General features: G+C 50.4%; 1 protein-coding gene across 15 annotated transcripts in view; it reads right to left on the bottom strand.

Annotated features, from left to right (window-relative positions):
• Nucleotides 1–21484, bottom strand: part of Rapgef1 (Rap guanine nucleotide exchange factor 1) — a 119313-nt gene that overhangs the window by 17958 nt on the left and 79871 nt on the right. For 5 of the 15 annotated variants that reach the window (XM_076928365.1, XM_076928368.1, XM_076928366.1 and 2 more), the window contains 5 exons: nt 20740–21207; nt 16136–16338; nt 14181–14336; nt 2335–2592; nt 1482–1577 (listed from right to left, as the gene is read on the bottom strand). In XM_076928365.1, coding sequence (XP_076784480.1) covers nt 1482–1577; nt 2335–2592; nt 14181–14336; nt 16136–16338; nt 20740–21207 — 1181 coding nt within the window. The remainder of the gene's footprint in view (nt 1–1481; nt 1578–2334; nt 2593–14180; nt 14337–16135; nt 16339–20739; nt 21208–21484) is intronic. The other 10 variants (XM_034494383.2, XM_034494386.2, XM_034494384.2 and 7 more) reach the window with 6 other exon arrangements.

The following is a 21484-nucleotide window of genomic DNA, read 5'->3' as shown; positions in this document are numbered from 1 at the left end:
ACGACGATGGGGTTTATTACGAGAAACATAAGCCCTCTGGAGACCAACATCTGCCTTTGGAGAGCGGGGAGGTGCCATTCCTTCTAACATTTATCTCCTGTCGGCCTGGGTACGGACACCGTAGCCACTCTGCAGGTGTGTGTGTGGTGACGCAATTAAGTGCTCTGCACGCCTCTCCTTCACTCTCTTCAATAAGCTACCACCACCACACCTCCATTCCCACAGAAATCGACTGCCAGGACACCTAATGGTGGAGGGTAGACTTGAACTCTTAGGAGAAGGCTATCTGCCTCCAAAGCTTCTATCTTTAACCACTACACCCAAACTTCCCTGACTTCTTAGTCTTCAGGGTTACAGCCCTTAACCAGTGACAGTCCAGTTCAGAAGTCCACCTGCCCAAACTCACAAATGTGACCTGTTTGGGCAGACTTGCTGCCTCTGTACCCACTGATAACACAACTCTATGATGTTTCTGGGCTATGATGTCCTGGAGGTGAAGAAAAAGTCCTTGTGAGTCCAGGGACTGTCACTAGGGACAGCAGTGGGGCTGGCATTGCAGGGCAGAGAGGGCTATGGGGCCTGGGCATTGACTCCCTAAGTTCGGTGCTCCCGGTGACACAGGTCACCAGTGGGTAGGGATACTGGGTTAGCTCTCCCAAACAGGACCAAATCTCACTGGAGGGAAGCTTATGTTGTGCTGATGTCTAAGGCGGGTAGCTGCCTTGACACAGACAGCTGAAAGTCCTAGGGAGTCATGGCATGACTATTCATGGGATGGCCATGATGTTTAGGCTAGGCTTGCCAGGGCACTGATTTCTTGTCCTTGACGACCTGACTTTATCCCCTAGACCTTCTCATTCAGTCTCCTGGGGACAATGACCTTTAACTTCATCTTCTACAGGAACTTCTCATTCGGTCTCATGGGACAGTGACCCTGAAATCTCTCATTTGCCCCTGTTTTGCTGAAGCCAAATTTGGAAAGGTGCCTGTGCACTATGAGGCCACAATCTGGACAGCAGCATAATCCAGGCATGGACCTCCACAATCCAGCAAGAGTCTGCTCTCAAGAGGGACAAGTGTGGATATCCAGCAGGGCGCCTATCACTTGCCCTGCTTCCTTGGGAGTAGCTGAGGGCAGCAGGGCATGCTGGGAAGAACCGAAGGGCAGGTGTAAAAGCATCTTTTGGAAGGAAGGATCAGCATGGAGAGATGAAGGGGAAGACATTCCCGGGAGCAGCGGGGGCTGGGCCAGGATCCCGTGGTTTCTAGGACGCTTATTCAGCCAGGTTCTGAAAAATGCCACACTCACTGAAGCAAAAGCAGGGCAGACCTCTACCTGGAAGCTGTGTCCTCTCTCATAGGATGGGTTGGCTTCCAGCAGGACTATAGGGGCTCAGCCAATAGAAGCAGCTGCAAAGGAAGTGACTTCGAGGGGGACAGAGGGTGGCCCATGCACAAGGCGACCCACCGAGGTTACTTACTCCTCGAGAGGGAGCCAGTTCCTCGCTGGTCTGGCCAGAGGAGTACAGATTGACATATTCACCCCCACCAGCTTCCTCCCTGCTGGCCTTTTCACTCTGGGGGAGACAGGGTAAGAGGAGAGACAACGGGCCAGGCTCGAGAGCTCCCTCAGTCTTCCCTGGAAGTGCTTCCAGGGCCCAGCCTCCTGCTGGATCTTCTTCAAAGTATTTAGAGACATTCTGGAAACTTCCAGAAAGTTTTTCCACTTATAGCAGGGCCTGTAGGGGCCCCCAGTTTATAAAAGGGCCTGCAGAGGTCCCCAACCTGTAACAAGGCAGGGGTTCCCAGTGCAGGGGACTAGAAGCAACATACTTGCCCGCTTGAAATGTGGGAAATGTCTCCAACTGTCAGACCCTCTTTGTCCCTCTATCTGTCCCCTCCACTCTGTCATGCAGTTCCTTCCTGTGTTCTGATAAAGCACAGGGGCCCTTGCATGGGCCCGACAAGCAACCTTACCTCTGTTTCTTCCACTCTACAAGAGTCTGGGCCTCTCCACAGACACACAACAGAAAGCTCATAGCGTTTTCTATCTCATCTTTGTGACAATTTACTGTTCTAAATGGTCACTAGCCCAATTCCCCGTGTGATAGGAATCTATACAAAAGATTTGGTTTCTGTTCTGGAAACAGGTGGATCAATCAGAACTACATTTGATTCCCCATAGGTGCCAACCTACTCATGTTTGAGTGGCCTCAAACCAGCAGCAGCCTGGGCCGTGGGAGGGAGGACAAGGCCCTTGGTAGTAGCATCGTTTTTTTCTAAAACCCTGAGGGCCAGTGTGCAGACGAGCACAAATGTGTGCTGAGTTCTCACCGAGTCACTGAAAGAGGTTTCAGAAGGAAGGCGGACAGGGTTCCTGTGAGAGCTGCTGTCCTGAGCAGACGAGAGAGGCCCGTCCACGGTGCTGGGAGGCGGACTGCTTACGGTGGGCACCGCTAAGTCCGAGCTCTGCGACGCGTGGACAGGGGGAAAATGTGGAGAGGAAGAGGAGGTAGGCGGAAGGAAAGGTTGGACGGAGGCTTGGTGGTGAGGCATGAAGTCCTGGGAGTAAGACCTAAACACAGATTTGTACTACAGAACCCAGGCAGAAAACACACAAACAAGAATGTGGGAAGGAGAAAACAGACAAGAGAAAAGGTGGTTAGGTTAACTGAGGCTCAGCATGATTGGTGTGTCCTGTCTTTCCTTCTGGAGGCTGTTGGTCATGCCAGACAACCTCTTACAGACTTCCATGACTACACTGCTTTCTGAAAGGGACCTGTAGGCTGACAGGACTATCTGGATGGCAGGATATAACTGGATTCCCTCCCAGTCTCCATGCTGATCACTCCATGTTCCTTTGATGTGGAAAGGAGCTTCTACCACCTGCGTCTCAGGCCTGAACTCCAAGTCACCGACACTCACTCATTTGGAATCTTCTGGACAAGTCTAGTTTACCCCTTAAAAGACAAACATATCTACTCTATCCAGGGTGCTCCCAAGTCCCATCTCCACCCAACCTAAACAAGGGGACTTCTGCCCCTAGACCAAGCAGAGAGGGGCCACCCAGAACCCCCTCTGTCTGGCGATCTAAATTCTTGCTTAGGCTGCGAGGCTAAGCACTGCAAGGGAATATAAATAAAAGTTAAAAATATGTTTCTGGGTTCCCTGAGGGACAAGCCTGACTGCATAAGGGGTTGATGTCAAAAGTATCCCCTCTCCAGGAAAAAGATATCGGGACAGGTATGGCCCTCATGCCTCCCTGGACAACGACAGAAGGACTGGAGCCATTACAAGGTCCCCTTTAATTACTGGAGGTCAGGCCTCTATCCCCGCCTTGGCAAGATTAGAATTGCCACAGCCCTTCTATACTTAGAGAAGGGTGGAGATGTCAGGGGCAGCCCTGCTTATACACTGAAGGCCTAAAATCAGCCATAAGCCTAAAATCAGCAATAGGCTTGACATACATGCTTGTTAACACAAAGTCTTGGGTCTCTATGGAAAAACACTGAAACAGATGCCTATAAACTATTGTAAACAGGCAGCTTTTGTGGAAATCTACCAGCTTAAGTAGTTATAGACCTTGTAAATAGGCAGCCTTGGCAGATAGTACCAACTTAGATAAGGACAAGTAAAGCATAGGCAGAGTCATAGTGACCTGACCCCTGAACCTTCACCCAGCTGATACCCTGCTCTGAAAGATATCTGTACTCCCCCTGAACATCTATGCTCCTGTGTCATCCCCTTCCCCACATCCTGCATTTTCGTGTTTATAATCCCTGTGTTAAAAAGTAAAAATTATGATTTGATAATAAAAAAAAGACAAAAAAAAAAAAAAAAGACAAAAAAAAAGAAATGAAAAGAAAAGAAATGACACACAGTGTCCCCCTGGCTCTGCTGACGTAGCTTCTGACAATCCATTTTCTTCTCAGAAATACTTTGAATTATAAAATGTTATTGTGGTTTTTGTTAGTATGCTGGGTAAAATAATTTTTATTGATTTCATTTTAAATTTCAAAGTTTGTAGTGAGTTAAAATGTCCTTCAACATGATTATATGTCATATTTATTTTCATATTGTAAAATGCAAGTTAATCTGTGGAACATTTTTTAAAAAATGGATTCCTTTTTGAGAATTTCATATATAAGCACTGTATTTACATAATTTTTTTCTTTCTCTCCTTCCTCCCACTCTTTCCAACCCCCAATACTGTTCAAATGCATCTTATTTAATTATTGTTCATATATATATATATGTATATATGTATACATGTATAAGTATGTATGTATATACAAATACTGATAAATAAGATGTTTTGAAAAAAAAAAAGACAAACATATCATCTTTTAGATATCGAATGGACCTCAGGCCCTTTTAGAAAAGGGCAGGAGCCTCAAAAATGACCAGAAGAGTTTCAGCATCTCCCTTCCCCTTCTGTCTCTCTCTCTCTCTCTCTCTCTCTCTCTCTCTCTCTCTCTCTCTCTCTCTCTCTTTTTTAAATGCAGTGATTTTACAACCCTTCTGATGTTACCCAGAGTGACAGGTGTGACTACTACTTTTCATTTGACAAAAAAGTCAGATGGCACACTGAGAGGTATCCCTAAGTCTTTATAGCTTCTGAGCCCAAAGAGGACACTCCAAGTCCCCAAGCTGAGAGGTGTTTCATGCCATCATGTCTGCTGGAGGCTTGCCAACATTCTGCTAACCATCACAGGGCCTGGGAGGACAGTGAGGATGCACACATGGCATTCCTCATGTGCCTATCACAGATGCCAACTGAAACATGCACACGGATCGCTCAAGTGCTCTGGACCTTTCTGTGGTACAGAGTCTCAGAACCCACAGAAATAAGAAAAAGGAGAAATGAAGTTTTAAACTGAATGGAGATGTTAGGGCTTGAATCAGAAATGCCCACCCAGCCACAGGCTGTACTTATCACGTGTCATCCTGCTGTAGGATGATACTGTTGTAGGATGCTGTGGAGCCTGGCTGGCAGAGAGGCCTCATTCTCTCTGAATCTGGGTCAGCTGTGGGTTCTCAACATAGGCTGCAGATCCCGACTTCCCTTCTCCATCCAAAGCAGCTACACCTTGTTACTTTTCCCTCTGTATGACTCTGGACAAGTAAGTTCTTGTGGATGAGTCTTCATCTTTAAAATGGGGTGAGCTGATTGTGGTGGTGCATATCAGTAAGGTTTATTAAAGGCAGTTGAGGTAGGAAGATCACCAGTTTGAGGCTAGCCTGGGTTACACGTTTATTGTGCCAGGCACGGTGGCATACACCTTTAATCCCAGCACTCACGAGGCAGGTGGATCCATGTTTCAGGTCAGCCTGATCTACATAGTGAGTTTCAGGCCAACCAGGGCTACACAGGAAACCTTATCTCAAAAGACAGCCCACACCCATGGGGTGGAAAGGACAGTCATTCTTAGGAAAAAAATTTACTATAATTTTAAAAGAAACTTTAAAATTCATTCATTTTCTTATCCGTGTGTATATAAATATGAGCATGCCACTGTACACATTTGGAGGTCGGAATTGGTTCTCTCCCTCCACCATGTTGAGTCCTGGGATGCAAATCATTAGCCTTGCACCTTTATCTGCTGAGCCATCTTGTTTTGTGAGGCAGAGGGAAAGGGAGACATGATTTCACTATATAGTCTTCAATGGCCTGGAACTTACTATGCAGAGTAGGCTTGTCTTGAACTCACAGAGATCTGCCTGCCTCTGCCTCCCGAGTGCTGGGATTAAAGGTGTGAGGCACCATGCCTGGCTACTACTGAGCTATCTTGTCAACCACAGGTGTAATTTTCTTTTTGAAACAGGATCAGGCTACATAGGCCAGGATGGCCTCAAACCTGTCATCTTGTTTCAGTCTCGTGAGTGTTGCTGTACACCACCACACTCGGATGTTGGTTTGGTTTTACTTACCTAAATGTTTATCTTAAATAGTCTCATGGATTTTTTTTTAAGATTGTATTTTATATGTTTGAGTGTTTGCCTGCAGAGGCCAGAAGAATTCCCTGGAGTTATGGACAGTTGTGAGCCACCATGTGGGTGTTGAGATTCCAACCTAGGTCTTTTGCAAGAGCAACAAGTGTTCTTAAGTGCTGAGCCAGCTCTTCAGCTGCTGTTTTTAGTTTTTGAGAAAGGATCCTTTGATATGTTACTCAGGCTGGGCTGACAGGGGTGTCACACCTTGCCTGATCCTATTATTAAGGTGTGCAGCCCACTGCCAGGCCTGTAACAGCAGCACCTCAGCTGTGAGTGGGGATGAGTCAGTGGACAGGAAGAGGCCGGAGCAAGTGTGGTTTGGGACAAAGGGGCCTGGGCGCTCCCCTCCCTTCCAGGCCCTGCTCCTAGGCTCCTCAGGCATTCCAGTTATGCAGTCGTGCTGGGACAAGAGCCAAGCTGGAAATGTACCTTCTCAAGGGCAGGAGGTGCCAGGGAAGGCTCTCCAATCACCATCAACACCGCTGGCTCTGGGCTGCTCTGGGTGGCTCTCCTGATTCCAGAAACTGTGCTGGGGGTGGGAGTGGGGGTGGGGAAGAGGGCTGTTTCCACAGGACCTGGTTCTGTCAGGCCCTTCAGGATCATGTTCATCCCCAGGGTTCGGAGAAGGGCACAGATGGTCATCTCAGAGCCACCAGCCCCACAGCAGCCTGGAGTCTATTTTTGGATCTGGGGAGTGTTTGGTTTTGTTTTTGAGATCCCTGTGCAGCAGGAATTTGTATTTATAGCCTGAGAGATGCTGTTTGGGTTGGGGATTTTGGGGGAAGGGGTATAGTGGTGCCAGAGTAAATGAGCACCAGGAGAGAAGTGCTGGCTCCAGAGTCAGGCAGAGTATGTGCCAGGGACACTGGAAGGTTGGCCTGGGCAGTGATGCTCACTCGGAGTGCTGCGGGGGCTCATCTCATTACACGAACAGAAAGTGCTGCTGCAATCTTTCCGACTAAAGGAACAGAGGCTCATCTCCTTAGCATCTTGTGCTGCTGGGGGGTGGCGCAGGGTGGCCTGTATCATACTTGGATCTGAGAAACTGGCTCTCTCACCTATTTTTCCTGATTTGATTAGGGGTAGGGATGTCCTCAGCCGAGCACTATTAGGATGCTGGGCAGGGTGTGCAAGCTAGGGATGGACGCAGAGAGCAGAGCCCTGACTGTTAGGAGGGATGGAAGCTGAGAGCAGAGCCCTGACTGTTAGGAGGGATGGAAGCTGAGAGCAGAGCCCTGACTGTTAGGAGGGATGGAAGCTGAGAGCAGAGCCCTGACTGTTAGGAGGGATGGAAGCTGAGAGCAGAGCCCTGACTGTTAGGAGGGATGGAAGCTGAGAGCAGAGCCCTGTTAGGCAGAAAAGATGGAAACAGCTGGCTCTCCTGAAAAGATAAACCTAGAACAACAACCAATTTTTGGAGTAAAAAAGATAGTGAAGGCTGACCTCTATTTGCTTGAAGCTAATTCATTAAAGGCAGAATCACCTGATGTTGGCCAAGCTCCAATGAGACTTTTTCTGTCAGTCCTGGCATAAAGTTGCCAGGGGATGGGACTCGTGTTGCCTTGGCAGGGAAGCAGAGCTGATTTCCTGGCTACTCTGTTTAATTCATCTGATGGCCAGGCTGCTAGGGCGTGAAGGGTAGCCTGCACTTCAGTACTGAGGATCTGATCCAGCTCCCAGTTGGATGACAGCAAAAGACGGTGTGTGCTGACTGTGAGGGAAGCCTCCAGAGACAGGTTATCCCTGCACTGAACAAGGATGGCTAGGTTTTGGAGGCTTTTAGGAATATGGATATGAGCTGGGTAGTAGTGGTGGTGGTGGTGCATGTCTTTAGTTCCGGCACTTGGGAGGCAGAGGCAGGCAGATCTCGAGTTCCAGGCCAGTCTGGTCTACAGAATGAGTTGCTGGACAGCCAGGGCTACACAGAGTACCATGTCCCAAAAAACAAAACAAACAAAAACTAACAAAAAAAGAAAGAAAGAAAAAAAGAAATATAAGCCACCACACCACTGCTTTCTCAAAAGGCCACTAAACACAGTCACAAAAGTTATCTTCATGACTTGAGAGTCTTCACTTGAACTCTCCCTAGGTGCTGTGCTCAGTACTGGCCCTGTCAGCAGAGCACCTGCCTTCAACAGGGTGGCCAGCAGCAGCAGTCCAGGTGAGAAGTTAAGCTTCAAAGCTCCCAACAGTCATCTGGGGAGACATCCATGGCCCTTTGGAGTTGGGTACGACCACACCCAGGGTGGGCAGGGAGGGTCTTGGGTAACACTGCTCCCCTCACCCCATTTGCCAATGCCTACTTTGGAGGTATCGTATCTAGGGGCAGCTCTCTTGTTTGAGGCTCTTCTGCTAATTACAGGAACTACATTTTACAAATGACAAACGTAGGGTTTCAAAGCCAAGTGGTAGATTCAGAGATGCTGTGAGCTTCTAGTCATGGGACCTGTCTTTGTTCCTGGCAGGGAGTGGCACTTCTGCAGGTCACCCGAGAGTGACACAAGCACTGACCTTACCAAGAAGGGTGACTTAGCATCACACCATGTCCAAACACCCTCTCTCTGGTAAAACACACTTCTTGGTGCATTTATTTTGAAAACACTAGAAACAAGGACATAAAAGAACAGAATTGTAGCCACTCCTGTGCCATGTTCCTGACACTGTGGCACAACTCCCCCACCCCTGCCCCACCCCCCATAATCCCTTCTTCTGCCACATAGCTTCCTAAACTCCAGTGCATCTCACAGTGCTGTGTGTCATGAGAGGACAACCTGAATGGCCTGAGCCCTAAGAAAGACACACTACAGACCAGAAGAGAGCTGTGCTCAAGCCAGCAATCTGCTGGAACTATTCTCATGTGCCTGAGGCTTTGGCAACCTGATGGCCTCTAACTTATCTTTAGAACTCTCCTTAGATATGGTAGCTACCTTCAGCAATGCTTGACAACATGAAGGACAAACATGCTTGCACACACGCACACCTCTCCAAGGCCAGCCAAGAGGCAGCTCTGATCAGCTACACCGAATCTCAGTATTTATTTGGCCACGGAATCGCTCATAAAGGCCAACTTAATGGTGTACTCTTCATGACGGATGGGTCTGGGTTCTAAGCCTGGCTCTAGCTTGACACTAAGAGCAGATAACTTAGCTTTTTTTGCCTTGGTGTATCCATATCCCGAGTGGGAAAAATACTCCATCACAGATTTGGAAGAAAGGTCCTGGACAGATGTCAGGTACTGTGACAAGGGTGGAAAGGCAAGAGCCACCTGTGGAGCAGTGCCCCAGAGGGTCACCACATGGCCTTCCTGGCACTCTGGTGTCAGATGGATCATGGTGCTAGAGCAACATTTTTGTGTCTAGGGCTGGTCCCAGAGCCCTGATGTGCTAAAATGATGGGGCACAGAGACAACAGCAAGCCTAGATATTCTAGTGGGGCGCGTATGTGTGTGTGTGTGTGTGTGTGTGTGTGTGTGTGTGTCTACCTCAGAAGCACAGTTTGTGAAGACCCACGGGCAAGGACTTCTGGCTCCAAGTAAAGCTCTATCCCACTCCTTTGTCCCCAGCATGGTGAAGCAGCCTTTGTCCTGCCCCTGCCTTCCCTGATATCCCACTCCTTTGTCCCCAGCATGGTGAAGCAGCCTTTGTCCTGCCCCTGCCTTCCCTGAACTGGGAATGTATACACTGGGGCTCTCCTCAGGGGGAGAAGCGCTGGTGTGCAAGGTACATCCACCCTTCCAGGAGGCTTTGCAGTGAGGTGCAGAGCGGGGTCCAGTCTGTCTGTGTACTCAGTCAGGCAGTGCAGGTCTGCAGCAGCCTGGGCTTTCCATAAGCATACAGTGAGTTACTGCAGGGCCCATGGCTTATTTCAAGGGCTGGCTGGAGCCTCAGAAGACCATGTGGCTGCAAGGATGGAACATTTCACCACAAAAGTAGGGCACTGCTGGAGCAAAGCAGGGCATGACTGAAGCACCAGAGGGAGAAATGTCCCAGCTCCAGGTGAAAGGCTTTGCACAGTGCAAGGAGCTGAGGGCTGTGTGGATGATGAACATGGGGTATACAGGGTGTTCATGGAGCCGCCGCAGACTTGAGACGAAACAGTGAGGTGAGTCAGGAAAGGACACTCACTCACCACCTGCTACACACTGGCTTGGAACTCAGAGCCTAGTGGTAGACAGAGTCTGCATAAAAGTAGTTAGGGACCCTGGGACATGTGCTGGCAAACTCCAGACAGTAGACAGAGGTCTATCAAGTGGCTTTTCACAGAACAGGCACTTCCTCCCCTGTAAGGGAAATCCTCCTGGTGCTAACTAACAATGCAGGAAATCTTTCATGGAAACTCAGGAGGACAGGCAAGCCCAGGGAACAAGCCAGCAGGGAACTGGCCCTGAGCAATACCTCTTTGGCCCTGGGCCACTGGGTCTTATCCCTCTACCCCTACCCTACACCCCCCTTCCTCTCCTGTGTGTGAGTTGGCTTTGCTTAGGCCAAGAAGTGAGTAAAGACAAGATGGCATGGACCAAGTAAGAGTGGCTAGAGCGATGCCAAGCTGCCTGAGCCTGTCTTTATGCCCTGTCATGGGCACACCTTTCCTGCCCACCCTACTCCCCTATTCTCTCTTTCTCCCTGGTTCCTGCTTTGTTTTTACAGGTGGTATGCCCATGGTGTCTGTGGTAGCTTTTGGGTGAATGTTCAGGGATAGTTCATGGCCAGGAGAGACATGGGCACATTGGTGGAGTTAAGGAGCCAGCCCTATATCTCAGAAGGGGGCTCTGGCTGTATCTTGGCCACAGCACATAAGCCAAACGTTTATATGAGGCCTAGGTCTTCTGAAGGACACATGTGTGATGCCTCAAAGCCTGGATCTAGCAGCTCAGAGAAAGAAAGGACTGTCTGAGCCCAGAATGAGATAGTAGCTACTATATAGCCCTTTTCAAAACACTGGAGTCCATGGTGACATACAGTTAGCTTTCTTTTTTGGGGTGTGTGTATGAGGGATTCAAGACAGGGTTTCTCTGTGTAGTCCTAGAACTTGCTCTGTAGATCATGCTGGTTTGAACTCATAGAGAACTACCTGTCTCTGCCTCCGGAGTACTGGGATTAAAGGCATATTTCACCACAACCTTGCTACACTTAACTTTTGTATTTCAAAGATTTTTGTTTTAAATCAGAAGCATCATTGTGGGCATTTAAGCATAACCTCTCAAAATGGAATCAGCTAGCTATTTTATTATCCAGAATTGGATGAGAAGAAAACCTGTCCACAGTCTAGCATCCCAACAGGTCTCTTGGTGGCAGCATTTAGAATGTCGGCCCAGGACAGTCTAGGGGATGGGGGAGGCGGTTCTCTACTGCCCACTCTACAGTGTACATAGGGATTGACCACCCTTGTGGCCATCAAAGCCTGAATGCTGTCACTATTGCTCAAGGGCAATGTACATATAGACCCAACTCATACTGTTCACGACAGAGAAGAGACATGCAACGGGGCGGCTGGGACACAGGTGTGGGGAAGCTGGGAGGAGGGTGAGCAGTTCCAGAGCTAAGCAACAGTCAGCCCACAGGGTGGCAGAACCTGGAAAGGCATGGAGGGAGAGGCTAGGACAGGAAGAAGTGCCTGGTACAGCATCTGAAGGCTCAAGTGGCTTGGTAGCTTGGGGAAGGCAGGGAGGCCACATCATATATATACATGGATACAGCAGGCCTGTGGCAAGATGAGGGCACAGTTAGAAGGGCCAGGCAGCAGCCTCCTGGGCCTTAGCAAAGGCTACTCCTGGCCTCTCATCTTTTTTTCTTTAGTCTCCCCTGCATTTTTTTCGTGCCTTTCTTACCAAGCAAGTTTAAATGACCTTGAAGACACAATTTTCTCGGCTGCTGTTCAAGTTTTTGGGAGCAAAATCCACATCAGAAAAACATGGGATGCCGTAGGCAGGCTGTAGCCTTCCTAGGGACCAACTCCCAAGGCTCAGTCAATTCCAAGGGCCCTGCTGAACAAAGGAAGGCTGGGACCTGCTTTTCCTGGGTGTGGCCCTGAGGAGTCCCAGGACAGCTAGAACTGCACTCTCTCGGGTCCTGTGAGCCCAGTCCCAGTGCTCACACTCTAAATGGCTCTTCAGAATGGCTCCTGGACTCCAGGCTCCCATCCTTGAAGCAAAGCCCTGCTTTGAAACATGTTTACCTGTCTTTCAGACACAACTGTCCTTTAAGCTACCTACTAACCAACTTCTCTTTTCCCTCATGTCTTTCTGCTGGGACTCCAGGTGTCACTCACACCTTGCCTTGGCCAGTCCCTCAGCTTATCTGACCCCCTACTGAACCATGAGCTGCTTCCAGGTATGTGGCCGCCCATTTTCATCCTTGTAGCTAACCCACACCTGTTCTGATTGCACAGTGGAACCACTTGTCTAAGCTCCTCTTAGAGTTACCTAGAGACTGTGTAGAGGGGCAGGACACTACATCTCTCCATGGGGTCCGACCTCTCAGCTGACACATACTCTAAGCATTTAAGCCATTACTCATTGCTCCTGAGACTCTTCCCTTTCATTGAAATGACATATCCTTTTAGCATGGACCCTTGGACTCTTTCCTGGAGCTGGAGCTAAGAATTACAGAGTCACAAATGTGAGATGCCTCAACATTCCACAGCAGTGACACACTCAAACCCAAACCTCAGAAAATGCCCTTGTCTGCAACTCTGTAGCATACAGTCCAGTTCATTCACAGTCCTCTAGCGGTTTAGAAGGAATAAGGAGACATTCCTAGGTGTGTGTGTGTGTGTGTGTGTGTGTGTGTGTGTGTGTGTTCGCGCGCTTGCTTTTAAGGACCAGGATTGTCTAAAATCAAGCTCTACAAGGTCTGTGGAGGGAGCTTGCTAGAGGTGCCTTCTGGGGAAGCAGGCTATTTGTGTGGTAGGGCAGAGGTGACTCAGCCTGTCCCACATACCCAGCAGTGCTGAGTGCTATGAGAAGGGAGGCTCCCCACTACAAGCCCTCCTGAAGGCCCTGGGCATTGAACTGCAAACCCCTAGACAAAGGCAGACAGCAGACAAAAAGCAAACTGCAAACCTGGGCAGGTTTTTACCATCACCTACTCACACTTGTCATGTGGCTGAAGTAATGTGCCCTACTCCTGAGCACAGGATGAGAAGCAGGACAAGGCCTAGGCCAGAACTCAAGAAGAGCAGTGACAGCTTCTTGGCTTCCCATGCGCATGGTGTTTCATGTGGTTTGATACAGTTCTCTCAATCCCACTGTGACCTCAAGAAGACACTGAGGCCCAGGGAGAAGTCAATCCTTGAGCTCCAGCTGTTTCAAGGGAGTGAACTCGGCTCCATTCTTTTCCCCTCTGAGCCTTGACTGAGATCACAGGAGTAAAGGTGGCTGCTTTGGCTCTGGGTTAGATGCAGACTCCAGAAAGCTAGGCCTCCTTTTGTGTCACCACTGAGCTGTCTACAGACTGGTTTAGCCTTCTTCACATTGTCTTGTGTCAGGGTGACAGGCAGTCCTCCCCTCAGGAGCAGGGTTCCCTTCCCCTTTTCCCGAAAACAGCAATCCTTGTGACCTCATTGAGTGGTTGCCATGTGTTGACCTTGAGTCAGGGCACCTGACACTTTTCCATTTGTTGCCTTGAAACTCTGCCAGCTGCCACAAGAATAAGCCTAGACAAGCTTGACAGTGGTGACAAACTAGCTCAACTGTTCTAGCTCCCAAAGATGTCTGCCTGGACAGATTCACACACCACCCTCCTAACTGGAACCCTGAGAAAGACAAAGGGCTGCTGCTTTAAGCCACAGGACCTTGGGGTGGTTGCTTACACACTGTGAGGTGAACAAAGGCACTCGACAACCACTCGTGCACCTGGTTAGCTGCTCCTTTTCTGCCCTGCTTCCTACATGAGGGTCACTCACTCTTAAGTGCAGACACAGGCCCCTGGGAGAGCAGAGCACAATAGCAGAAGGGGCTGTGCTCTGTGCCAGTGCCATGCTCCAGATAGGGTAGGCCACACCTCCACTCCCAAACCCCTAACCACATTCCCAAGGCCCAGGGAAGCAAGTATTCAGATTCCTTCTGCGACAGGTGGGTCTGTGGAAGGACAGCACTGGTGACAGGCAACAGCAGCAGCATCCAGGAGCACAGGCTTCAAGCACTAACTGCATGAGTTTCCAAGTGAGGAAGAGCAGGGGAGACTCACCGAGGGCACAGGCAAGCTGCCGTGCCGGTTGAGAAAGGAGTTAGACACGGATACACTGAGGCCCTGAGCGGCACTGCCGTCCTCGGGGGTGAAGGCCACTTTAGTTTGCTGGACACAGTAGGAGACAGAGAAGGAAGAAGCAGCATAGGAGGCCTGCTGGGCAGAGAGCAAAATAGAAGGCAGGGCGGAGGAGAAAGCAGAGAATGGTCAGCACAGGCAGTATAGCTGTGGAGTCTAACTAATACCACTGAGGGGTGTCCCGCAAGGGATGGCTGCCTGGCTCCACCAAAGGCTGCCTAAATGAGAGGCCCTGCTGTTCCATCTTATGGCAGATTGTGATGCCAACCTGCAGAGGACAAGTGGGCTGAAGCCAGAGATTTGGGCTGACCCAGAACCCTGAGCTCTTTGGAGCTCCGTAGACCCTTGCAGTCATTCTGGATTCAGAGCTCAGACTGCAGGCTCAGGACCCTGTGCTTGAACTTAGGCCCCTGAGAGGCCACCTACTGGCTTTGGGCATTTCTCAGAGAGCTTGGTGGTCAGGGTCCTGGAAACTGTGGGGACTCTCGTATCTTGTGTGCACACTGGGAGAGGATTAGATGAAGTGCCATGCATATAGCACTGTGAGTCCTGCCTATCACTGGACATGAAGAAGTGCAATTGCTATTATCACCTTTGTGTGTAAGATGTGTGTATTGGAGATAGGACGCAACTAGCCTGTCCTGTGGTTAGTCAGGGCTCACCTGAAGCTGGGCTTGATTTCTAGGTCTTTGGATAGCTGTGGCCTGGGGATAAGTTCTTCTAGTTCCCAGCTTCTCTTTACAGACAGTGGGGATATCAGGAACTGTGGAGAGGACTGTGTGCACCTGAACCTGTCTGGGGAGGTCCCTAACTAGCTGACCTCTCCCTACCCTGCTGCAATGGTGGAACAGGCTGCCTCATGTTACATGCTTGGAATGGTTGTGTTCCACATTCGTGTGCGGAATCTGCCTCCAGCTGTTCAGAATCTATGGACTTCTCGCTATAGAGACACCATATGGAGGACCAACCTCAGTAAGGAGTGGCCGGCAGCGGTCCTTTGAGTCTGCATTCTATTCCCATAAAGACGACCTTTTGGGAAACAACTGCAGTGGTTTAGATTCCCATGTAGTACCATGGACAGGGCTGGGACCCCAGGTTCCCAGATCTCAGCTCAACCTATCATCTCTAGAAGAGGCTGCCTCAGTCAGCTGAGAGCTTCCTGGCAGAAGCAAATGTCTGCTTAGCTAGCTGGCTATGGCCTAGAAGGGTGAACAGCTCAGAAGCCTGAGGCTATGCTAAGCTCCAGGTACTACAAAGTAAACAGGACTTTCTTCACAATGCACAGAGAAGAGCTTAGCTCAACACACACGTCCCTTTTCTTGCCAGAGACTGGACTGGCCAGCAAGGTAGCAAAGCAGCCCACACAGCTCTGCAAAGGTTAAGACCTCCCCTCTGCAGAGTTTGGCTGGTCAGAGAATCTGATTTTGAAGCCACCCAATGTATACAGCCAGTTGGGAGCCCGGCGGCAGGTTCAGTGCTCTGCCGCCCCCTGGTGAGTGTGATAGCTGAGCAGGAGCCATTGCAGAGGCATGCAATGCTGGCCACTGCTGGGTTTACGGCACAAAGTGGCTCTGTCTAAAGCTGTCCTGCTTCAGTGGGATTTGTTCCCATGGGGCCGTCGCTGGCCAGGGATGGGATGGAAGTCACTCCATACAGTTAGGCCCATTATGGAAGTCAAGCCCACAGATGGCTGCACACAGACAGTGCTCTGTGCTTTGATTGAGTCCCTCCTGTCTATGAGGTCTATGGTAGAGCCGAAGAAGAAAGGGGCACAAGAGATTGTTAGCAGGGAAATCGCTCCACTCCAGTTCTCAGAGGCCTGTTAGGACTGGAAGCTCTGATCACCTGCAGAAGTGATCAGATGGGGAACTGCTTACCAGCTGCCGCTGCTTGGGGGGCAGAGCGGGTGGAGGGGCCAGCTCCTGCGTGGAGTCACTCCCGCAGAAGGAGTCGCTGAAGCCGTACACCTCCATGAGCATCCTGTTCTTCTGCTGGTAGATGTGCTCGCTCTGCGGCGTCTGGTAGAACACGGAGGGCTGCGGCTCTGAGTAGTCCTCCAGCAGCTGCATGTAGGCCAGCACTGTGGACAGAGGGCTGCTGTTCTCTCACCAGTGCGGAGCCCACAGAGCTGTCCCCACCAGCTCTCAAGTTCTCAGGGTCTGAGAGCAACACTGCTACTCTGGGTGCTACTACAAAGGTGGACACATGCCATCACCCAGCTGGTCACTTACAGAACCCTCCTGTGCATGGTGGGCTCTGCATGTGATGACCGTCACATTCTTCCACTGTAACCGATATCCCTCTCTGCCAGGGCTATTGACATTGGGAGAGGTTGTGAATACGGGAAATCTCTGTACTTTCCATTGAATGTTGTTGTGAGCCTAAAATGGCTCTACAAACATAAGGTTCTGTTAAAGAAAGCACAAGGGGCACTTTGCTCCCTTCCTGCACAGGTGCTGGGGGGTCCACGCCCAGCAACACCCGAGGCTGTGCAGGACTGTTCAGCTTCAGCCTGATCTTGGGCTTAGCCTTGTCTCTAGTATCTTGTACCAAATAATGAACACACATAGGGCTCCTGATCTCCCCAAGTCTTACCTTTGACCTACTGTGCCTGGGGCTCCCCATCCACAGTCTTCTCGCCTGTTTCCCTCTTGTCTCTCCCTACAGTTTGTATCTATCAGTCTGTGGCCTTTACTCACTGTTTGCTGAGCATACACAGGGCCAGCAAGGTGGATCCTCTGCCTTATGCGGTTCATACTCTTGTTGGGTCAGCAGAATACACATACCCACACAATATGGCGCTGTAGCTCCACAGAGAAAGAGACAGTGTGGTGGCTGTGGGTGCTGTTTTAGACATGAGGATGGGCCAAGATCTTCTACCCTAGTGCACAGGTGATACAAAGGCCCAAAGGAAAGTAGAAAGGGTAGGCAGAGCACAGTGTGCACACAATCGGGGAAGGAAGGCTGGGCTGCATTCCAGAGGGGCTGTTTGCAGCAGGCTTTGTTCTGAGCACCACCAGGAACTACCCACAGCAGGGCTCCACTTGGGAGTTATATGGGCCTGACACACATGGCACAGTAGCTTGAAATGACACTAAGTCTGTTCAGTGCTGGCAGGAATCTAAGGGGGTTGCAGTGAGAGATAGTGATGTGCAGCAGGGCCTTAAAGATAGATGGAGCAGGATTCACTACTGCTTTTGCTATAAGGGCTGACGCTCTAGCAGGGCAGGACCTATGTCTGATTCCATGAACATTTGTAGAACGGGCGAATGAAACATGTTTCCATCAAGTGCCTCTAGGGACTTGTTAGCTCACTGTTTCTATCTGGAAAGACATAGGCCAGGCCAGCAAGAGGGACAGAGGGTGAGGGAGAAAGTACACAAATGCTAACTAATACATCTGTTCCACCCCTGCTACCACCATCCCCTTACACATGGAGGCTAAGCTGGTATCTCCCAGCTAAGCTGCCTGTCACAACCTGTCTGCCTGGCAGGCCAGCCTCTTTGCCTCAGCAGGGTGGCAGCCAACAACAGCAGGGTCCTCATGAGCCTGGGGAGTTGAGAAGCCAGAGGATCAAAGCTCAGCTGCCACCCCTCTCCACACAGCAGGTGCAGGGCACACAGCAGGTGCAGGGCCAGCAGCCTCGGTCAGTATATGCTCTGTTCCTGAGTAACCTGGGCCTCACTGTCCACAGAGCTAGAGGGTTCTGGAGTATTATGCCTAGGGGCGTGACTGCTGCCCTGAGAGCAGAGGGAAGTCAAGGCTGGCCATCTCTACACTAGGCACTGGAACCCTCCCTACATACATGGAAGGGCTAGTAGAGAGAATGACAGCATTGGCCCTTTCATACCTAGTTAGGACTCAGTGTCAATTCACTAACAGAGAGAGCAACAATGGCAGCTGTGAGGAAAAGGAGCCTGGGCTTAGAACCAAAGGACCTATGTTAATGTGTGACAGACACAGATGCCTTCAGCATCTTCCAGGCAGAAACGTTCTCCTTATGTCACACACCAAGTGCCAGGAGCCCACTGGTTAGAAGGCAGAGGAAGCCAGCCTGAGAGAGTGCACTTCTTCCCCATGTGGGGGATAGGGGTTGGCCAAGGTACTTTCTTGGCAGGTCTTCCTGGCATTTTTGCTGAAAGGAAGGTGGCTATGTTTATTTCATAGAATATAGAAGTTGTGGCTCTGTTGTGTACTGACAGGTCATGGCTGTGTCCCCATGGCTCACCATGCAAGGGAAGTACTGTCATTGCGCCTCAAGCCCCACAGTAATGCTGCTGTGTCCCTGCTCAGTCACAGTCTAGGGGTGACCGTAGCCCCACCACTGGCTTTCTACAAGGGTCAAGGAACCTTCTCTAGCTAATGTGCCACCAATCTGGTCTCCCCAGGCATTTAGAACCTCCTAGTGCTGGGGTCCTGGTAGAGACCTGCCAGCTACACACAAAAGAACAGCAGTGAGGTTAGCCCTCCCAGGACTTTTCCGTGTTGGGCAGTGACTCAGATGCCCGAGCAGCCAGCAAATCTGGGAGTACTTGACTGCACATACTTCTTCAGACACGGGCTCCGGGAATATCAGTAGCCGACAGTGTTCAGGTACTCCCATGGGCTACTCTAACAAGAAGTAATGCTGGGGCACCCTTAGCGAGGACATACTATGCTGTGTATGAACTTGCTTTAGAGGTGCCAAGTATAAGGGCTGACAGTCACTCCTCCTTTTTTCCAAAGTACTTCCGTGTAGCTTCCCACCAGCTCATACAAGGAACTCTCCCATGGTGCCCTCAGAAGTGAAGGGCAGACTCTGGATCAGGACTGAGCTTAGGGTATTTGAAGTTTGGGGCTCTTTCACAGGAAGATGACCCCTTCATGGGGTGGGGGATGAAGACCTTTGTTGAAAACACAGTAGGTCTTAAGGACGGAAGACAAAGCTTCCTTCAGACCTGGCCAGGCTCAAACCCATACGAACCCACACTGCCTCTCACCTGCTGCTCTGAGGCCTAGAAAACTAACTACATAAGCTTCTGCTCAGAGCCATCACCTTGAACCTCTGGTTGCCGTAAGGAAGCTGTAGGAAAAGGTCCTCTAGCCACAGCAGGACATAGCTTGAGTTGCCTCTCCTGCCACAGAAAAACCCATTTCAGCCACTTGAGACTTGAAATGAACAGAAGCAATGGCCTTGTCCTCCCTGTCTGCCACTACCCTCTTTGCAGGCTCTGCTCGAGGGCTTGTTCTAAGAGGTGCAAACAGGAGGCTTCCTGGCTGGCAGCACCGCTCATTTGGTATAGTTTGATAGACAGAACCCTGTTCCACACCCTAGTCTGTAGGACAACTCTGAGGAGAAAAATGGGTGCCCTCGATGTTAATAGTGCTCTGGTATTGGGGGTGGGGCAGAAGCAGCCCAGAAAGATTTGTTCCTACTGCCAAGTGTCCTCTCTGCAGAGCTTGATCTGCAATGAGGCAGCTTACAGGACACATGGAAAGACATCATTGGTTTGTGGACCAGCCCTCTCTAGCTGGGTCCACCCCAGCAAGGCAAAGCTTGGGTGTTGGGGGTGTGGTTACAAACCAGGCTGCTCTGGTCCTGGGACGGCTCTGCTGGGTGGAATGAGGCAGGCCTTCTTTTGAGAGTAGGAAGTCCTTATTAGGGTATTGAAGTGCAATATTTAGTTTTAGGTATCCTTGCTGGATTTGTACCAAGGTAAGGGGACAGTTAGGCTGTGAGGCTGATGTGGCCACGTACATCAAAATGGTGACATCTGGATTGCCAGGGGAAACAGTGTTAGTGAGGTGAAGGAGGGAGCAGGGCAGCGTGGCCTGCAAGTTTCCCATGTGGAGCAACTGGGGAGGGAAGACAAAGGATGCAATGTCCAGAATGTTACTTAGTAATGCTATGGCAAACTTACAGTTGGAAACTGTTCAAAATACAAACATTCCACTTTCCAGATCCACCCAGCCTAATAACATCTGTCTACTAAAACATCTAGTCCAAGAGCTGACATTAGTCCTCTAGCCTGAAAGCTCTGATCTAGGTCACTATGAGCACCCTGTCCTCACTCGGGACATCCCTCCGAGAGCTAGACAGGCTCTGGTTATACACATGCTACGGCAGTGCTGCTCTGGGTGCCATGACACTTGGGCACCTCTGCCATCATTTGGGTCTGCATGCCAGGACAGTCAGTTGTCTTTGTTACTAAGTGTTCAGGCAAAAGGGTCAATGGGTTGTGTTTATAGAGGAGAGATACCTGGAAGCATCAGACCTGTGATTTCAAATACCTCAGAGGAGAGGTGAACTAATTAGGACTTTCGAGGACCACGAGTAATGATAATATTGGGCCCCTGGACATGACCACATGTGCACTTATGAGTCTGTCCTATATGAAAGAAAGAGGTCATGGGCTTGATTTTGGTCTCATGTTTGAGCTAAGCAAAACACAGTCCTGTTGAGGGTTACAAAATGTGCTTACAGGGAACGTAGAGAACTTACTGTGTTTGTTTTTCTTCTCTGGTAGAGGAGGTGGCTTCTCTGGGTCACCTGCTGACTCAGGAACACTGAAGTCACCCACAAACTCAGCAGGGGTGGAAGAAGCTCCCTGCTGAAAGGGCAGGATAGCAGCAAAGGGCGGGTAGGGCACAGGCTGGACTGGGTTCTGCAGGTCACCCTCTGAGATGTTGTCGTACTGCGAGGGGTGTCGCTCATAGGACACCCTGCAGCCAGAGCTGTCCGTGGTCTGGGAGACTGCACTCCTACGCTTCTTCTCAGGAAGGGCAGGTGGAGTGTCTGTCTGCTGTCCCTCCTGCTGAGGAGGCAGCTGGAAAGGGTGGCCAAGAAATGGAGGCCCGGATTCCCCCAGGGACTCCGGCAGCGGGCTGAGGCTACAGGCTGCCTGTGGAGGGGTCTGGTCTGCATTGGAGAGGTCTTGCTGGAGGAACTCATAGTCAGGGTCATAGTGATCTGCAAGCCACACAGGAAACACCCATCAGCTGCACGCCTCCAGAGCCATCGCCCCACCCACTCTGCCCCATCTCCCTCATACAAGATGTGCTTTATGTTTGATCTCTCCTGCGGGCTTCTCCTTAACTTTATCTGGCATGAAATGTAGTAAAAGCCAAGGAGGCGGTAAGATGGCTGTGTGCTATATTGGTCCCCCCCCCCCCCCCCCCCGCTCTCCTGCTCTCTCTAGGTGGCTCTGGAGATGGAGCCCAGGCAGGCTCTGAGCATGAATTCTACC

This window comes from Arvicanthis niloticus, chromosome 2 (genome assembly GCF_011762505.2).
Source record: "Arvicanthis niloticus isolate mArvNil1 chromosome 2, mArvNil1.pat.X, whole genome shotgun sequence".
Taxonomy (NCBI): domain Eukaryota; kingdom Metazoa; phylum Chordata; class Mammalia; order Rodentia; family Muridae; genus Arvicanthis; species Arvicanthis niloticus.
The sequence above is the reverse complement of the archived record's forward strand: the minus strand, read 5'-3'. Positions and strand labels throughout refer to the sequence as shown.